Raw genomic sequence first — 18,405 nt, 5'->3', positions numbered from 1 at the left:
AAAAACAATTCCATATTAGAAAGCTAATTACTCCTGCCACACGTAAGGAAGTCCAAACAGGCAGCTGGAGCAGGCCAGACAGGCCCAAGACAATCTGAGGTCACAAAAACGGAGAGGGGATGGTTCTGAATGAAGCTTCTGAGAGAACACCACAAACACTGCTAACGCTCTGGGGTGGAGCAGGAGGAAGACTCCGAAGAGGCTGGCGCATGGGAGGCGCGGTGATGGCGCTGACCTCCCTCAGCACGAGGCCCGTCTCTCCCCACTGCTCTCCATGCCCTACAACTCAGTGCCTCTAGGTAATAAACATACAGCTGGGTAACAAACGACACGCACATTTCGTCAAATCAAAGACAAAGCACATCAATCTGCATTGACAATTTTAATGTTTCACTTGTGCAGAACTGAAATTTTTATTTAAAGGCACAGAAGGAAGGAAAGGCAGTTAACACAGCATGGATTCGCAATAAAGGATGCTGGATAAAAATCAGAGGACTGCTCCCCTTTTAGCCTTAGGCAAATAAATAATGCAGTACAAAACTAGATCTTTATTTTTATTGTATTTCCATGTGAAGACATCACCCAGTTATGAGCTGAGCAAAGACTTTCTGTCCAGATACCAGGGGCGCACAGCCGATCCACTTCGGACTAAATGCCCAGAAGGTAGTAAGCATGAACTGCGGGAGGGAGCTTAGGCACAAACGAGTTCTCACATAGGAGTGGACAGAGATCTGAAGCAGTCGCACACACAGCTTTGGAAACTGGAAAAGAAATCTTTCATGACATTCGTTTTAAAAAGAAAAATTATCTGCATATCAAGAAGTTTAATTTTTAAAACTGGAACCAGGCCCAATTAAATAGTACTTACAACTTATTAATTAATAAAAATTACAAAAATAAAAACCACAACTCTTCTGTCCTTGAAAGAGATAGAAAACTATATTTTTTCTTATAAGAGAATCATCAGCATTGTCACCTTTATGTCTCTTAAAATAGCATTTCTTCCGCTTTCCACATTTCATCCCTTTAAAAATAGCAAAGCCTGTTCAGGACGGTAATTTCCGCTAAGTGAATGAATACACCACCATCTACCGAGTAAAAGAGCAGAAATGAGGAAAAGGTTGAATGCTTTGCAAAATACTAGTTAACCTCTAGTGGGATCATATCCACCAGGAGGAAGGAAAGATAAAGACTGAGATTTTTTCAAAGATAAAACTCAAACCCAATGATTTAAAACACTCACTCCATACATAATTTCTACTTACAAAGCACTGTTGGAAACTCCCGATCAGCGTGTAGCAAGACAGGGAGCGGAGAAATTTGGCAGAACAGTAGGGCATATTTCTAACTGCTTTCATTTAAATAACATCGACCTTCCCAATTATTGTCTTTCTTCCTTATTTAAAACACTGATAAGCCAGATTAAATCATAACAGTGTGAAAGTAAAATCAAATCTCAATTTACAGGGACACAATGGTTCGGAACCACTGCTCCTGCACTGGACAGGACTTGGCAGGGGCGCGCCCCCCAAACACATTACATGCCAATTCCGTATAAATGTGTGAATAAATGAGTTCTGTATTTGCTCAAATAATTTGACAAGTTGATGGTAAATTCACTGTTAAAGATAAAAGTATAAGCCTTAAAATTTCATCCAGTGTTTTCATTAAGAAATGGATTATTTTTAATTTTTATTATTTTTCTATTTATTTACTTTTAGAGAGAGAGGAAGGGAGAGAGAAAGAGAGGGAGAGGAATTTCAATGTGTGAGAGATACATTGATTGGTTGCCTCTCGCATGTCCCCAACTGGGGACCTGGCCCGCAACCCAGGCATGTGCCCTGACTGGGAATCGAACCCGCGACCTTTCGGTTCACAGGCTGGCACTCAATCCACTGAGCCACACCAGCCAAAACATGGATTATTAAAATAATTTTTGAAATGAGATAGTAAATGTATTGTCATCTGGGCTTTACTGTACTTAATAATTTTCTTTAAAAAAAAGTTAAAAAAAATCAAGAGCTGGAACATGCTGTCAGGACAGGAATAATCAGAAATGTCTTCAGTTGGAGATCCTGGGCAACTCAGTCTTGTTTGGAATTTTTCAAAGCCTGAAGTCTTTCTAGTAGCGGAGGATGAGAATAATGCCACATTGAGAACAGCCAGTCAGAAACAGGGAATCCCAAGTTATCCTTGTTCAGCTTGATTAAAGCAGAATATAAGTCTTTAGCCTTCCCAAGTTTCTTAGCAAATGCATCCGCTTGAAACTCAAATCTGCGGCTTAGGACTGTTAGGCAAAAAGAAAGAACCTGAAAAGTAAATAAAAAGGTTTTAGTCACTGCCCACCTCTTTGCTGTCACTGAAGGTTCCAAGAACTAAGTGGGAGCAGAGAGGAAGGACAGCTCAGGAAAGAGAAGGAGCAGGCCCACAGCAAGATCGCTGGTATTTAGGGAACCTGGGACGGGGGAATTGTTATAAATTGAGCCTTCCTTGCCCCCCTCCCCCAGTAAATACACCAGAAACAGATATATATCCAAAAGAACGGTATCCTTACCAAAAAATACTAATTTTTAAGAGTCTGCTATTTGCCAAACACTTTACATATTTCCCAACAATCCTACAAGGTAATTACTCTTGCTCCTGTTTTGCAGGTGAGAAAGGGGAAGTTCGGAGAGGTTCGATAATTTGCTTGAGGTCACGCAGCTGGAGGTGGTAGTGCTGAAATTCTCAGTGACTCCAAAGCCCATGCACACCACCTGCCTCCGTCAGTGAAGTCCTAATAATTTATATTCAGACTTTTTTTTCTTTGTAGAGAAATATTCTTGATCACGTATCTACCTTTAAAGGATAATTACAGTCTTTACTGAGAATACTCTAAAAAATATGCTAGTTTCTAATGACAATCTCAAAATGAAATTTTCTACAATTTTCTGACCCATGGAAGCATGGCTAGAATAGATTGGGTTGGCCAAAAAGTCCATTTACTTTTTTCTGTAAACTAAGAGACACATTTTTCATTTTCACCAATAACTTCATTGATTTGGATATTTTGAGTATGTCGGCTATCTCCCACATGGTGTTGACTGTTCTCAGTTCAATCGCCATCAGCTTCAACTGTCTACTCACCACCGAGCATCATCTAGTGAGAAATCTCCAGCACGAAATTTTTCGAACCACTTTTGACACATTCAATCGGTCACAGCACCTTCTCCATACACTACACAAATCTTTTTGCATTTCAATTGCATTTTTACCTTTCTTGAAATAATAAAGCATAATATGCTGAAAATGTTGCATTTTTCTTCAATATTAAAATGGCTACACAAATATTCACCAATTTTGATTTTTTTTAAACGCACACTGACATGACAGCTGTCACAATACAATCTAACAAAATTGTTTCAAATGAAGTTAATGACAACTACATGCTACTAGAGCCATCTTATGGAAAAAATCAAAAGAACTTTTTGGCCAACCCAATATATTTCCAGTCTCCAATGGTGACAGCTACAAAGGGGATAAATTTCATCTGAAAATACAAATTTCTAAGGAAAAAAATAATTTCTTTGCACACTGAAATATTGCAGGTTGAATGACATTATTTAAGATATTCCGTATCTTAAAATACTGCAGCATTAAAAAGCATAAAAAGTCTGTCATTTGTACGTCTTATTGGCACTAGCAGCTGGGAGTTTCCAAGCGAAGTCTGTGACGTGAAGGGGAATATCTGCCCAGTGAGACCTGCTCGGAGTTGACCAGCTCCCATGTTCTGTGGAATGTACTACCACCTAATAAATTTGCTATCTTTTTGCTAAAATACAAAACAAACAAATAGAAAACCACAGTAAAGTCTGGGAGCTCCTTATATCTTCTAAGATTGTTCAAACCTAAAAACTGAACTCTGCCTGAAATTTCTCTTCAAATCTTGAATATACTTTTTAGGACAGAATCATTAACTGGGGTCGGGGAGGCATGGAGGGATATCAGTCTGTCTGGATATTAAGTGTTCCAGGTGAACTTCTTCTCTTTAAATTTTCTTTTAAAAATATTTTATTTAGCCTTTGCTGGTGTGGCTCAGTGGCTGAGTGCTGGCCTTTGAACCAGAGTCACTGGTTCGACTCCCAGTCAGGGCATATGCCTGGGTTGCGGGCCAGGTCCTTAGTAGGGGGTGCACGAGAGGCAACCACACATTGATGCTTCCCTTCCCTCTCTTTCTCACTTCCCCTCTCTAAAAATAAATAAATACAATCTTCAAAAATATTTTATTTATTTATTTTTAGAGGGGAAAGGAGGGAGAAAAAGAGGAAGAAAAACATCGATGTGTGAGAGAAACATAGATAGGTTGCCTCTTGCACGCCCCCAACTGAGAACCTGGCCTACAATCCAGGCATGTGCCCTGACTGGGAATTGAACCAGAAACCTTTCAGTCCAAAGTCCAGCGCTCAATCAACTGAGCCACACTAGCCAGGGCTGAACTGTTTTTTTTATATCTCACTGTAACACATAAATAGAGACATAAACAGATACTAATCTGCAACTATCTGCTCTTACATAGGTTTCCAAACTCTTCTTTAACAGGGCAATTTCCCCCGGAAAATCTCTTTCCTATTATGACCTCTAAAACAGTAATATTAAACATGAGATTTTCTGTTTAAATACCTAGTATTTTTGAAACAAATCTTATGGGCTCACCAACGTTTGTTTGTTTTTTTTTTTTTTTTTAAGATTTTATTTATTTATTTTTGAGTGAGAGAAGAAGGGAAGGAGAAAGAGATGGAGAACATCAAACAGTTGCCTCTCACAGGCCCCCAACTGGGGACCTGGCCTGCAACCCAGGAATGTGCCCTGACCAGGAATCGAACCAGCAACCTACTGGTTCTCAGGATGACGGCCAACCAACTGAGCCACACCAGTCAGGGCCTCTCCAAGGGTTTAAAAGTTAGTATCTCTGTGGACTAATCACATTTCAAAGTATTCTAATACCGCACATATTTACTTAGACATGTTTTGAAGTGAACTCAACTCCTCAATTCGAGGAAACAAAACAAAATCCCCCGAGCAGCCCAGTTAGATGCCACAAAGGATAACCATTCACACCACTTATAAGAGGACCCTTCTACTCTGTCAGAATCTAGTAACTCTTACTTAATGAGTAGGACTATCTGATTTCCCAGACTATGGCAGGTTAAAGAAGAAAATTACAAAGGATAGTGACCCTACTGGAAAGTCACACTGACAGTAGCAAGGATTATCAGCCTGGCTGTGAGGGAAGAGACAAGAAAATTAGTTTGACAAACAAACAAACAAACAAACACAAACAAACGGCATGACTGCTGAAAAGGCAGAGCAGTCTGGGGTCATCAGCATACACAACTCAGAGTCCTTGATTACTGAACTGTGACAGAAGACAGAAATTACAGTATCATTATAAGGCACACTGTAACCTCTTTAAGCAGTAACAAACTGTGTAAGGCACTTTACACTTTCAATAAAACTTAAAATACAAAACTAGGCGCCCCGCCCCCACCAAGGGCGTTACCTCTGCCTTCCCCCTCCTAAGCTCCAAGGCCCTTCTTTTGCCTCCAACCTGTTTCCCGAGTCCCCACAGCCCCGCTGGCTCACTCCCACCACCTCTGTAGCTGTCCAAATAAGCTTTCTCTTATCATTTGAAAACAAAAACTTAATGTATAAAATCAAAACATTTAGCGTTTAAAGATAACCTCAGTTCTCTGAACAATCTGTTTAGTTTATGTGGTCAGTGCTATATAAGTATGATCTGTTCCCCTCTTCTCCGAAGCCTTATCCTTCTCTCCCTTTTTATAAATAGAATTTGTTCAGTTTATCTTAAAACCTTCTCCCAAGAAAGTATTCTTCTGAGTGAAGGTATCTCAAGATCCCCAGTGTTATTTCTTGGTTTAATGTGGAAGCCTAATCAAATACGACATGTGATTACCATCGGATTTGTTACTAGTCTCAGTAATCTGTGTCTCATATGCACGAAGTCCCACCACTGCGCAGTCGCAGAGCAGGGGGTCTTAAAGGTCACTCACCACAGAGGACCCGATTCTGAGGCAGAGGGTCCTGGGGTGGGGCCTGGGGCTGTGTCCAGCAGGTGATCAGGGAACAGACGCAGAGGAACACCCTCCCGCAGCCCCCCCTTATCTAGCCACATACACTCAGTTGTTCCTTGTTCTGCCCCTCAGACGCGGGTTCTCACCCCAGCGCTGGTGCACGTGTGGTCTCGGACACAGCGTTCCAACAGGTCGCTTCTGTCCGCCAAGACTCTGAAGGGTGCGCTACATCAAGGTCTGCATCACTAAAGTCTAATTAATTCTCCACTTTTCTCCCTAACAGCATGCAACAAGCATTTGTTTATTTGGGCCTGGGTTTTTCTGCCCAGGTAGAAAAACTTTTTTTTTTGTATTGGCCAGTAAATCAAGGCACTGAAAGACTTTGTTTCATTTTCTTGTTAAAACTGTAGTTTTGTTGATTTCTTTTTTCACGACCCTAGGGGGTCTAGTTTTGAAACAGACAAGGGCATGTGTGAGATTATTTCAGAGATTACACATTACCTCATTGTAAGGTGAAAAAATAAACTGGAAGATGATCAACAGTCCGATGAGAGTGGGTTGGCTGTCAAAAAATCCAAATGCAGCAAAAAGCTCCTTTCGACCAATTAACACAGCAAACAAGAAGAAACACAGGAAAGAATTCATCTAGAAAGAAGGACACACGATTTCTAAGTTATCACTAAGCTGATTTCACTGTAATACCAAAAAGCAGAATGAGACATCATGGTGTGACTTTAAGAATGCTGTTAGTGTAAGGGCAGAAAAAGTTGGTTAGGTAGTTTTATAGTTTTACTTTCACTGTAAAAAGAAAATAAAATCTCCCCAAACACATGGTTTTCTCTAAAGACAGGCTAAGTGGAGCCTCCTATGATTGAGGGTTTAAAGGGGCCAAGAGTAAAGGGATATTTTCTTTCTGTAAAAAGTTAAAGGGCTAGAGGGGAGTCTGGCTTCATTTGCACTTGACCGTCATCAGACACAAGGCTTTCCACCTGACCTCAATGTGCAGGCTCAAAAGAAATGGGTTTCCCTTGAATTCTCTTTAGGACCAATGGAGCTGAACGTTGCAGTTAGAAAGGTCTGAGAAAAAGGCAGATCTATCCTCAACAATATACGAGAAGGAAGAAATTCCAAAGTCTGAACCAGTAAACTTGGAGAATAAATACCACTCCTTTCCCTTAGCAGATGTGGATCTTGGAAGCCACATATACCATATTTAGGTGTAATGTACCACCTATTTACCAGATGACCCAAAAGCTGCCAGCTCAGAGTGGGCCCAGGCATGTAAGAAGGCTCGCCAGCTGGCCCGAGATGTCCAAGCTGGACAAGCAGCTTTGCCACTCAGCCTTTAGAACTCAGCAGACCCGACACGGACAACTGCACTCACAGCGAAGGCCCTAGAATTGTAAGCTATGTGCTCCGTTTCCATCAGATGGCCATAGTCCTTCTGGAAAACCACCTCTGCTTTGCTACTGGGCTCTGCAAGGACTGACTCTTGACCATGGGACACCATGACCCTGCAACCTGAGCTGCTCCTCCTGACCTGGATGCTCTCCTGGGCCACCCAGCGAGGAGACGGGTATGCCCAGAAGCACTCCAACATCAGGCACACACAGGAGTGAGGATGAAGGAGGCTTTGAAGGCAGAAGTAAGTTAAATAAGCAGGTGGCTCATGCTCCTGGTATGCCAACTCCTGACAGCTGTCACCCCTCAGTCGACCCTTACCCTATGGAGTGCCCTATAATCATTTACGTGTGAGAAGGAAACGTGTGAGCCCGTTTTACAAAGAATACAATACACTGGCACCAGCCTGAAGTGGAATGCCGTGGCATCACAGTACCCCACGAGGATGGCCCTGGAAGACAGTGGTAAAAAGAAATTCTCTCCACGAGGAACTTTAAGAAATTTATCTAACTGTTCACTCAGTCTGGAAGCAGAGAGGGTCTAGGGTGAGGATGTAAATACTAATTCACTGGCAGTGGGCAACCTGTGGTTTGGCTGGATGATCAGCGCCTTGGGAACTAGAGGATGGCTAACAAGGAGATTTGGAAAACAGGGGCGTGGGAAAAATTAGTCCCGAGTGTGATTATTCCCGTAACAGGTGGTTCTCAAGGATCCCACGGAGAAAATGGATGTTGGCCCGTCTCTTTTCTCAGCCACTCAAGAACTGGGTCGAGGGGCCCAGGAACAAAGTGGCCAAGGAGGCAGGGATGGAGTCAGTGTGCTGGTCAACAACACAGGCATCCCCCCAATGGCTGCTGCTAGGTGCCCAATTTATTTTTTGAAGAGGCAATCAACCCCAACCCTGACAAGGTACCACACCTTAGGGACCAGCCACAGCCTCATGGTAAGCTGATTTCATTGGACCTATTTTTGAGAGACAGGCAGTGATTTTCCTTATTAGACTAAATACTTGCTTTGAACTTGGATTTGGACTTATTTAATGTCTTACTCACCATTGTGTATCTATACAACACAGCTTCAAAGCCAAGGAACTCATTTTTATACCTACAGATGTAAGGCATCAGGAAAGTGCCTACAGGGAGGGGGTCCTGAGTCTTCGTATACAATCCATCCCCAGAACCGGCTGGCCTTTAGAAAGGTACAAAGTCCTGCTTAAGGCCCAGTTAAGGCCACATGTGCTCAGATCCAGTCAGCAGGACGGAGTGCTATTTCCCCCAGAGCCTGCGAACTTGTGTGCACTCTGTGGATTTAGAGGTGTTGATACCCAGAGGGGGGATGTTGCAGGAATTGTTACTTTCTTCTTCATATACACTACATTTTCCAGTTTCTTTTCAGTGGATGTATAATGACTTTTAAATGAGGAGAAATGTTTTTTAAAAAAGAATTTATTATCTACCTTACTTAGGCCCACTCCTTTGCCCTTAACAGCTCCTGCAGCTGAATGACTCAGGAGGTAGGGATGACAATGGTGATGACAATAAACATGTTACAATACTTAGTACTTTCCAAACACTGCTACAAACTCTTTACATGCATCAGCTCATTTAATTCATTCTCACGTCAGTCCTACGAGGTACTATCATTCAGGAAGGGAATGGTGGCGGACAGGGGCCCAGGAATGTGTCTGAGGGCACCCACATCAGCAGTGCGTGAGTCAGGAGCTGTGACACAGAGTCAGGGAGCTGTGATGCGGAGCCAGGGGCCAGGCTGCAGAGTCTGTCTTAACCTCGCTACCACAAGACCTCTCCTACCTGCCATTCCTCTAATTTGGCTACCGTCCCGTAAAAAGAGAACTGTCACTCTGAACTTACCTGGCTAATAATGATGTTTTTGACTGTGTGTCCCAACTTCCAATGCCCCAGTTCATGGCCTAGCACAGCAAGTACCTCCTCGTTTTTACATCCTTGTTTCTTATTCTAAATCAAAGAAGAAATTGAAAATAAATGATTAAGAACTTTTAAACCAGTGAAAGCCCACCTTTGATTCTAACTTAAGGAAACAATCTGGCTTTTGTGCAAAACTGTTCGTTCACTTAACAAAACATTCTCTGAGCTACTCCGTGTTAGACACTGGGTTAAGCACTGAAGACAGAATCATGAACAAGACATACTATGACTTCAGGAAGCTTACAGTCTAATTCACATTAGAAAAAAATGGAAAAAACAGTCTTTATCAATACAACAGTATTAAATAAATCATGGCAAGGTCATAAGGCAGCCATATTACAGACCCACTGGAAATTCTGTTCTCAAAAACCATGTTGTGACGTGGGGAAGCCCTCACGACAAACAGTGTCAAACAACCACTATGGCCTATTAGTGACGTTTCAAAGATTATGTTCTGACGGGAAAATGGTTTAATTAGGTGAAGAAAGCAAGAAACAAAACTAAAAACACAGTCTGATTCTCATTAGGAAAAAATGTGAATGTATATGTAAAAATCCACAAATCCAGGAAACAGACTGGAAGTATTCAGTATATCAAAATGTCAACAGTAGTTTTTTTCTTATGGTAGAAGTACAGTGATGTTAACTAATTTATATCTTTCTTATATTCCAAATTTTGTACAAATAATCACGTATCACTTATGACCTCCAAAAATACACCAGAAATTGCCATGAAAAAAATTGAGACTTCCAATTTAAAATGGCAGAAAGAACATTCACATCTAATTTTAGTCCCACCAAAACCCCCAATAAAATGATAATCCCCCCCATATATATAAATGATATAAGCTGCCAAGAATGGGGCAAACAGTAGTGGTGACAACAGCAACATTTTGGAAGCAGGAGGGCAGACGGAGAAAAGAGAACCGGCCTCTTTCACACCAGCGTCTTCAAAGGGCTTAGGGAGGAATAGCAGCGGGTACCCTGGAGCTGGGGAGGAGGGTGCGGTGACTGAAATCAGAACTGGGTGAGAGCTGTTTGAGAACGGGTTAGGGCCCCAGATTCCTTCTCCAGCTCCACACCAAAAGCCAGTGGCTCCTCCTTCACCTGGGCAGAACCCTGAGGGTTTGTTGTCTGGATAGAGCAAAAGAAGAGGACCTTTCACTTGCAGGCTCACCAAGCTTGTCAATAAAAGAGACAGTGGCTGTAGGCCATCACAGCAAAATCTGCCTACAGGCAGGCCGGAGACATCTAAAATACAGGGGTGTCAGGGTTCGCAGTAAAAGGATGGATGGGACAGTGGTGACGGCTGCACTGCATTACAAATACGCACACCAAAACACAACCAAATTTGTACACTTAAAAATGGTTCAAATGGTAAATTTTATCTCAAGTTTTTTTTTGAAAAGTAAAATGATTACACAACATCTAGTAAGCATTAACCAAAGGAAAGCTGGTAGCAGTATTAATTTCAGACAAAATCAACGTAAAGGCAAAAAGCCTTCTTAAAGAAGGTCACATCAGAATGATAAAGGTTCAGTTTAATAGGAGTATACACTAATCCTAATATTTTATGTACCTAGTACTATTTCCTCAGAATATATGAATTCAAAGCTGTCAGATTTGTAAAGAAAACCTGACAAATCTATCATAATAGAGGATGTTAACATACCTCTCAATCACTGAAATATCAAGCAAATGAAATATCAACAATGATAAAAAGATCTGAACAAAATAATAAAAAGCCCAGTCTATTGGAGACATACAGCATCCTGCAACAAGCAATTAGAAAACATATATCCTAGAAAGTGAAGGCTAAAGGTTTTGAAATCAACTCCAGCTACTTAAAAGGGTGAAGTACAAAAAACAGATGAGCACAGAACTGATTGTGCTTTATACAGTTTAGAAAAATGCAGCCTAGTGGGAACACAGGCAGCAGGATTTATTGGAATCTAGATATTTCACCTCTTCTCCCCTCTTTCACCAATTCCTCATTTTTAAGGAAAATGACCACTTAAAGCAAAGCTCGTTAGATGCATAAGGAATCAATTAAAGATATTTGCAAGATAGTTTTTACATTTATTTTATCTTTTCATTCTAAACATTAGAATATAGGTCAGAGGACATTTGGTAGAGAAAGAAAAGAATGAGATAACTAACCTAGTTCTTTCAGTGTCTAAGAGAAACATGTGTACTGGTACGTTCAGGCCATGCCCACTAACCGGGAGTAATAAATTAATGCATCAATTCAGAGACATCTATTCTAAGGGGGAAAGTTAACAGGTGCAACTGAAGACTTACGTACAAAGATATTCACCGCAAGAACATTTTTTGGGGGGTAAGAATATTTTTAACAGCAGGAAATTGGTAACAACCCCTATACCCAACTAACCACAAACATAGTTAGATATGATGGTTAGTTGGATCATGAATGATTTTGTTATGGCCCCCGATGGGTGTGGCTCAGTTGGTTGGGCTTTGTCTTGCAAAGTGAAAGGCTGCTGGTTCGATTCCTAGTCAAGGCACATGCCTGGGTTGAGGGTTTGGTCAACAGCTGCTGGCTGGGGCATGGCTGAGTCATTAAGAGGTAACCAACCAATAGATGTTTCTCTCTCACACTGATATTTCTCTCCCTCTCTTTCTTTCTCCCTTCCCTCTCTCTAAAAATAAGTGAAAATAAAGTCCTTAAAATAAATAAGTGATTTTGTTATTGAGGTTTTCTAACTTTTCTATTATTTCAGTAATAAGCAAAAATATGGCTGTTTTTGTTTAATAATAATAATGATGCTAACTCCTACTCATTAGTGGCTTACACACCAGACAGTGAATATTAGGTATTTTACATACAGCTCATTCATCTCCATCTCTATAAGGCAGGTATAAGTAGCCTCATTTTATATAAATTAACACAGCTTTCAGTCTTCTGTTTTCACTAGTTACCTGCCTTCCAATACGAACTATCAATTCTTTTATAAAAACAACCAGTTCTTGCCCTGGCTGGTGTGGTTCAGTGGATGGAGTGCTGGCCCACAAACTGAAAGGTCACCAGTTCGATTCCCAGTTGGGGCACATGCCTGGGTTGTGGGCCAGGTCCCCACCTGGGAGCAACTGATCGATGTATCTCTCACACACTGATGTTTCTCTCTTTTACTCCCTTCCTTCCCCTCTCTCTAAAAGTAAATAAGTATTAAAAAAAAAAAAAACCAGTTCTCTCTCAGCGCAGGCTATAGGTCTGATGTCTGGACTAAGGAAGTTATTCAGAACGGTAGAGGGGTCACATTCAAAGACATGAATGAAAAGAGCTTAAATAAGGATCACTTTACAGAAAAGGGGGACTTACTTATTTGTCATAGAGTCTTAGGCAGAACTAGATTTTCTTCTCTTCCTACACTGATTTCATATAAATGAGCAGAAATAAACACCACACATATTTACTTATCTATAGTATTAATACTTTTCTTTTTATATAAAATTCATACACTGATTCATTCGAGCCTCACAACACCAAGCTGGACAGGACAGAAAGTATTATCTTCATTTTGGAGAGGAAGAAAGTTAAGAAAGTGAGAAACTAAAATTGCTCTGGCTGGCGTGGCTCCATTGGTGGAGCATCAGCCCATAAAACTAAAGACCGTGGGTTCAGTTCTGGTCAGGGCACATACCTAGGTTGTGGGTTCAATCCTGTCAGGGTGCATGCGAGAGGCAACTGGTTTCTTGGTTTCTCTCTCCCTCCCTTCTCCTCTTAAAAAAAAAAAGTCTTTTCTTTTTAAATTTATTGATTTGAAAGAGAAGGGGGGAGGGGGGATTGGGAGAGAGAGAGAAAAACACTGATTTGTTGTTGTACTTATTTATGCATCATTGGTTGCTTCTTGTATGTGCCCTGACTGGGGATCAAACCCGCAACCTTGGCATATTGGGACAATGCTCTAACTGAGCTACCCAGCCAAGGTGAGAAATTAAAATGTCTTGCTTGACATCGTCTTGCTAATAACAGTGGGTAAAATTCAAACCCACATCTTTGGAACCTATGCCACTTTTATTCTGTTATACTTATCAGCTAGGAAGACTTTCACCTAACCCTAGCTTTTGTAAGGGAAATACTTGTTTTCTTCTGCAAAAGGGCAGCTTTTCTGTACAGCTTTTATATGGTTTTAATTTTCCTTTTATTTAAACTGCTTTTGACACAGGTTGTTCAAATTACGTGTTCCATTTGTCTCCTGAAGGGTAAAATTCCAGAGAATAAGTTCCCCAGACATTTTTTAAAAATATTAATAGCCAGTATAGAAACACTCAGAGACTTCCGGCAAGATGGAGGCATAGGTGAACGCACTGTACCTCCACGCACAACCAAGATTAGAACAACAACAATTTAGAGGCAGAATAACACCCAGAACTGACAGAGAATTTATCTGAATGGAAGTCGGACAGCCAAGAAGTTGAAGTAGACCCGTTCACCCAGACCCGTAGGAGGGGGGGAGACGAGCAGCCAGGCGTGGGTCACGGCCACGGTGTGCAGAGTACAGGGAGAACTGGGAACAGAAAGCAACCGGGAGTGCGTAAACCATCTGGGGCGTGCAAGATCGCAGCGGGTGGACCCTGAGTATGCAAGTGGCAACTGGCGGACCCAGTGAGGCTGCAATTGTGGACCAGGGCATAGCGCGCAACCCAGGATCCCAGGGAAGGGACTGAGATCCCAGGAGAACGGAGCTACCCCCATTGTTCCCCCAGCCCCCACATACAACGTCACAATCTAGCGACTGAACACCTAAGGCTCCGCCCCCTCACCGTAACAGGAGCGATGGGGGAGGGGGAGGGGAGAGAGAGAGAGAGAGAGAGAGACATGTCTCAAACAGAAAAACAGATCAATGCCCCAGGGCTCATCCTCTTGAGCGACCAAGAGATTGCCAATCTATCAGATGCACAGTTCAAAACACTGGTGATCAGGAAGCTCACAGAATTGGTTGCTTTTGGGCACAAATTACATGAAAAAAATGCAGGTTACCATAAAAGAGATGAAGGAAGATGCATGGAGAACCAATAGTGATGGGAAGGAAACTGGGACTCAAAACAATAGAGTGGACCAGAAGGAAGAAAAAAACAACCAAACAGGAAAGAATGAAGAAATAAGAATTCAAAAAAAACGAGGAGAAGCTTAGGAACCTCCAGGACATCTTTAAACATTCCAACATCCGAATTATAGGGGTACCAGAAGGGGAAGAGGAAAAACAACAGATTGAACACGTATTTGAACAAATAATAAAGGAGAACTTCCCCAGTCTGGCAAAGGAAATAGACTTCTAGGAAATCCAGGAAGCTCAGAGAGCCCCAAAGAAGTTGGACACAAGAAGAAACACACCAAGGCACATCATAATTACATTAGCCAAGGTAAAAATGAAGGAGAGAATCCTAGAAGCAGCAAGAGATAAGGGGACAGTAACCTACAAAGGAGTTCCCATCAGACTGTCAGCTGATTTCTCAAAAGAGACCTTACAGACAAGAAGGGGCTGGAAAGAAGTATTCCAAGTCATGAAAGACAAGGACCTATATCCCAGATTACTCTATCCAGCAAAGCTTTCACTTAGAATGGAAGGGCAGATAAAGTGCTTCTCAGATAAGGTCAAGTTAAAGGAGTTCATCATCACCAAGCCCTTATTGTATGAAGTGTTAAAGGGACTTATCTAAGAAAAGAAGATAACATGTATAGTAAAAAGACAGCAAACTCACAATTATTAACAATCACACCTAAAGCAAAACCAAAAGAAACTAAGCAAACAACTAGAACAGGAACAGAACCACAGAAATGGAGATCACATGGAGGGTTAGCAACAGGGGAGTGGGAGGAGGAGAGAGGGGGAAAAGGTACAGAGAATAAGTAGCATAGATTGTAAGTTGAAAATAGATAGGGGGAGGGTAAAAATAGTATGGGAAATGTAGAAGCTAAAGAACTTATAAGTATGACACATGGACATGACTAAGGGGGGGATATGAGTGGGAGAGGGTGTACAGGGTGGAGGGGAGTGAAGGGGGGAAATGGGACAACTGTAATAGCATAATCAATAAAATATATAAAAACAAAACAAAACAAAAAAAAGAAACATTCAAAAGGTTCATAGTAGTTAGCTCTACAAGGAATTTCAGTTAACTGTAGTGTTCTTCCTTAAAGTTCTGTTGAAAATGAAACGAGTCACCTTCTCTGCATCATCCAGACCTAACACCGTCTTTGCCTTCCCCACTGTACTGCACAGTGGGGGCAGCAGCAGGTGGTGAATAAACGGCTGTTTCCTAAACATCTGCCACATCTGTGTAATCTCTATGTGACTACTTACTTAGTATCTTTTTTCCATTTTATTTTTCTTATCCTTACCTGAGAACATTTTTTTTCAGAGAAAGAGAGAGAGAGAGAGAAGAAAGAAACATTGACTGGTGGCTTTCTTCTATGTGCTTTGTCGGGGATTGAACCCGCAATCTGGGCACGTGCCTTGTCCAGAAATCGAACCTGCAACCCCTTGGTCTACGGGACAAAGCTCCAACTAACTGAGCCACACTGCCAGGGCTTAGTATCTTTCTTTAATCCAATTTACTTTTTAAAACTTAGCTTTATCCTAAATGACAATATTCATGAAATCATAACATGCTAGTTTTATTTTTCCTAATATACATTAATAAATACATAGCTATTCAAATTCAAAATACCGATATACTATCTAAAATCATCTCACCAGCCCTGACCTGCGTGGCACTGCCAGCTGAGCCTCAGCCCACAAAGTGAAAGGTTTCCAGCTTGATCTGGGTTAGGGCACATGCTTGGGTTGTGGGTTCAGGCCCCTGTTTGGGGCATGTATAAGAAGCAACTGATGGATGTATCTCTCACATCGATGTTTCTCACCTTCTTTTTCTTCCTTCCTTCCCCTCTCTCTAAAAATAAATAAATAAAATCTTTAAAAATAATATAAAATCATCTCACCGGGGGACACACACTACTAGAAGCAGCACAGCTAATGAGTGTTGAGTCCACCTTTGACCTTCTCCTTCACTCCACCGCATTGTAGCGATTACCAAGCACTTTAAATCCATCTTTTATTGTGACCCTTCCACTCATTCTGACCTTTCACTCTAGTGCAGGCCCTCATTATTTCATGCCTATCTTGGACACCTTGATGCAACAGGCCCTAGAAGCCTCTCTGCCTCCAATCTTTCCTCTATCTTGTATGCTGCCCCCAAATTCTAATCTTCCTAAAACAAGCTTTGGCATTTACTCAAGTCAATCTAAACTTCCCAGGCCACTGGAAACACCCACTCCATGTCTTCAGGAAGGAGTATTTTACAAACTGGTCCTCGCCTAACTTTCTCCATTTACGGGAATTCATTCAATCATTAGTCTCAGGATAGCCATTGTGTAGTTTTCTTTTCCTCTCAATAGCTTTATTCATTTATGTCTTCAGTGTGAAAAGGCCTATCTCCAAGTTAAAATTCTATCTAGTTCAAATATCCTTTTTAAATAACTCTGTCTGACCATTAGAACTTACATTAATTTCTTAATTTTTGAAAGCCACACCATTTCAGCCACTTAGTGTATGTATTTACCACACTTTGCTTTAAAGTATGGGCTATTTGTATACATATCTAGTCTCCTTTACTATAAGCTCTTTTAAAAATTTTATTTATTTATATTTACTTCAGAGAGAGAGAGAGTGGAAGGAGGGAGAGGGAGAGAGAGAGAGGGAGAGAGAGAGAGAGAGAAAGATGGGATGTGAGAGAGAAATATCAATTGGCTGCCTCCCTTACATGCCCGAGTCAGAGACTCAACCTGCAACTTAGGCATATGGTACGGCCAGGAATTGAACCCGCAACCCTTTGGTTTACAGGATGATGCTCCAACTAACTGTGTCACGCTGGCCAGGACTACTATAGGTTCTTTAGGTAGGACTATGTCTAATGTATCTTCATCTTGTAACTTATACATAGATGCTGAAATATTTGTAGTTATCGATGAAATAAAACAGACTCTTCAAGAAGCCAGGAAAATAACTCAAACTCCATTCAAAATGCTTCGAAGGACTATCCCATCTTTTTAAAAATTTAAGCCAAAGATTACTATTCTCATAGATACTAAAGGTCAGTAATTTTATTATGCTGCTTAAAATTAGTGAACCACTGCCTACCATCTAGGTTTGGCTATAATGTAATCCGCCCTGTATGTGGGTATCTCCTAAGCAGGACGCCTTGCTGAACTTGCATGATTCCTCAGTGCTGTAACTGGGCTCCCCGTTCTGGACTCTGGTTTTCCTATCTACAAGGCGACCTTAAAATCTCTTCCTGGCTTAAAACCCTGTGACTCGTCGTCAGACCAAATTGACTTATTCCAACATCATAAAAACCCCACTTAAAAAAAAATAAATAAAAAATTAAAGGAGGTAAGCCTCTCCCAATGCTGCCTAATCTCTTCACAGACTTTTGTTCCATCCACATATTTATAACAGACTAGGCAGTTTATTAGACCATCTTTTTAGGTCAAAATAGATGCTCAAGTGATAATAGTTATTTTCTGGTACTTAAAATATATAAAATGAACTACAAGGTATTTCAAAATACAGGGTGGGGGCAAAAGCAGGTTTACAGTTATTTGTATGGAAAATAATACAATGAATAAGCAATAATACAAGAGTAAACTCTGTTTTGTATACTCACAACTGCAAACGTACTTTTGCTCCTCCTGTATTATTTCACTTAATCTTCATGACCCTAGTGGCCCTCAACTCAGAGTGATCTTGCCCCACAAGCCCCTACCCGCTCAGATACCTGGCAATGTCCAGAGACATTTCTGGTCGTCACAATTGCTGGGGTGGTAAGGGGGGGTTGTGGTGATGTTGACACTGACATTTAGTGGGCAGAGGCCAGAGATGTTTGCTAAACATCCTACGATGCATAAGACATCCACCGACAACAAAAAATTATCTGGCCCAAATATCAACAGTGCTGATGTGAAAC

General features: G+C 41.3%; 1 protein-coding gene across 1 annotated transcript in view; it reads right to left on the bottom strand.

Moving 5' to 3' along the window:
• Nucleotides 1–1,819: 1,819 nt before the first annotated feature.
• ZMPSTE24 (zinc metallopeptidase STE24) overlaps nt 1,820–18,405 on the bottom strand; it is a 38,382-nt gene continuing 21,796 nt past the window's right edge. The window contains exons 8-10 of the mRNA XM_045859900.1: nt 9,344–9,448; nt 6,573–6,716; nt 1,820–2,309 (exon numbers count right to left, since the gene is read on the bottom strand). Coding sequence (XP_045715856.1) covers nt 2,085–2,309; nt 6,573–6,716; nt 9,344–9,448 — 474 coding nt within the window. The 3' untranslated portion in view covers nt 1,820–2,084. The remainder of the gene's footprint in view (nt 2,310–6,572; nt 6,717–9,343; nt 9,449–18,405) is intronic.

The sequence above is a fragment of the Phyllostomus hastatus genome, unplaced genomic scaffold, assembly GCF_019186645.2.
Source record: "Phyllostomus hastatus isolate PE091 unplaced genomic scaffold, TTU_PhHast_1.1 phas_scaffold_182, whole genome shotgun sequence".
Classification (NCBI taxonomy): domain Eukaryota; kingdom Metazoa; phylum Chordata; class Mammalia; order Chiroptera; family Phyllostomidae; genus Phyllostomus; species Phyllostomus hastatus.
The sequence above is the reverse complement of the archived record's forward strand: the minus strand, read 5'-3'. Positions and strand labels throughout refer to the sequence as shown.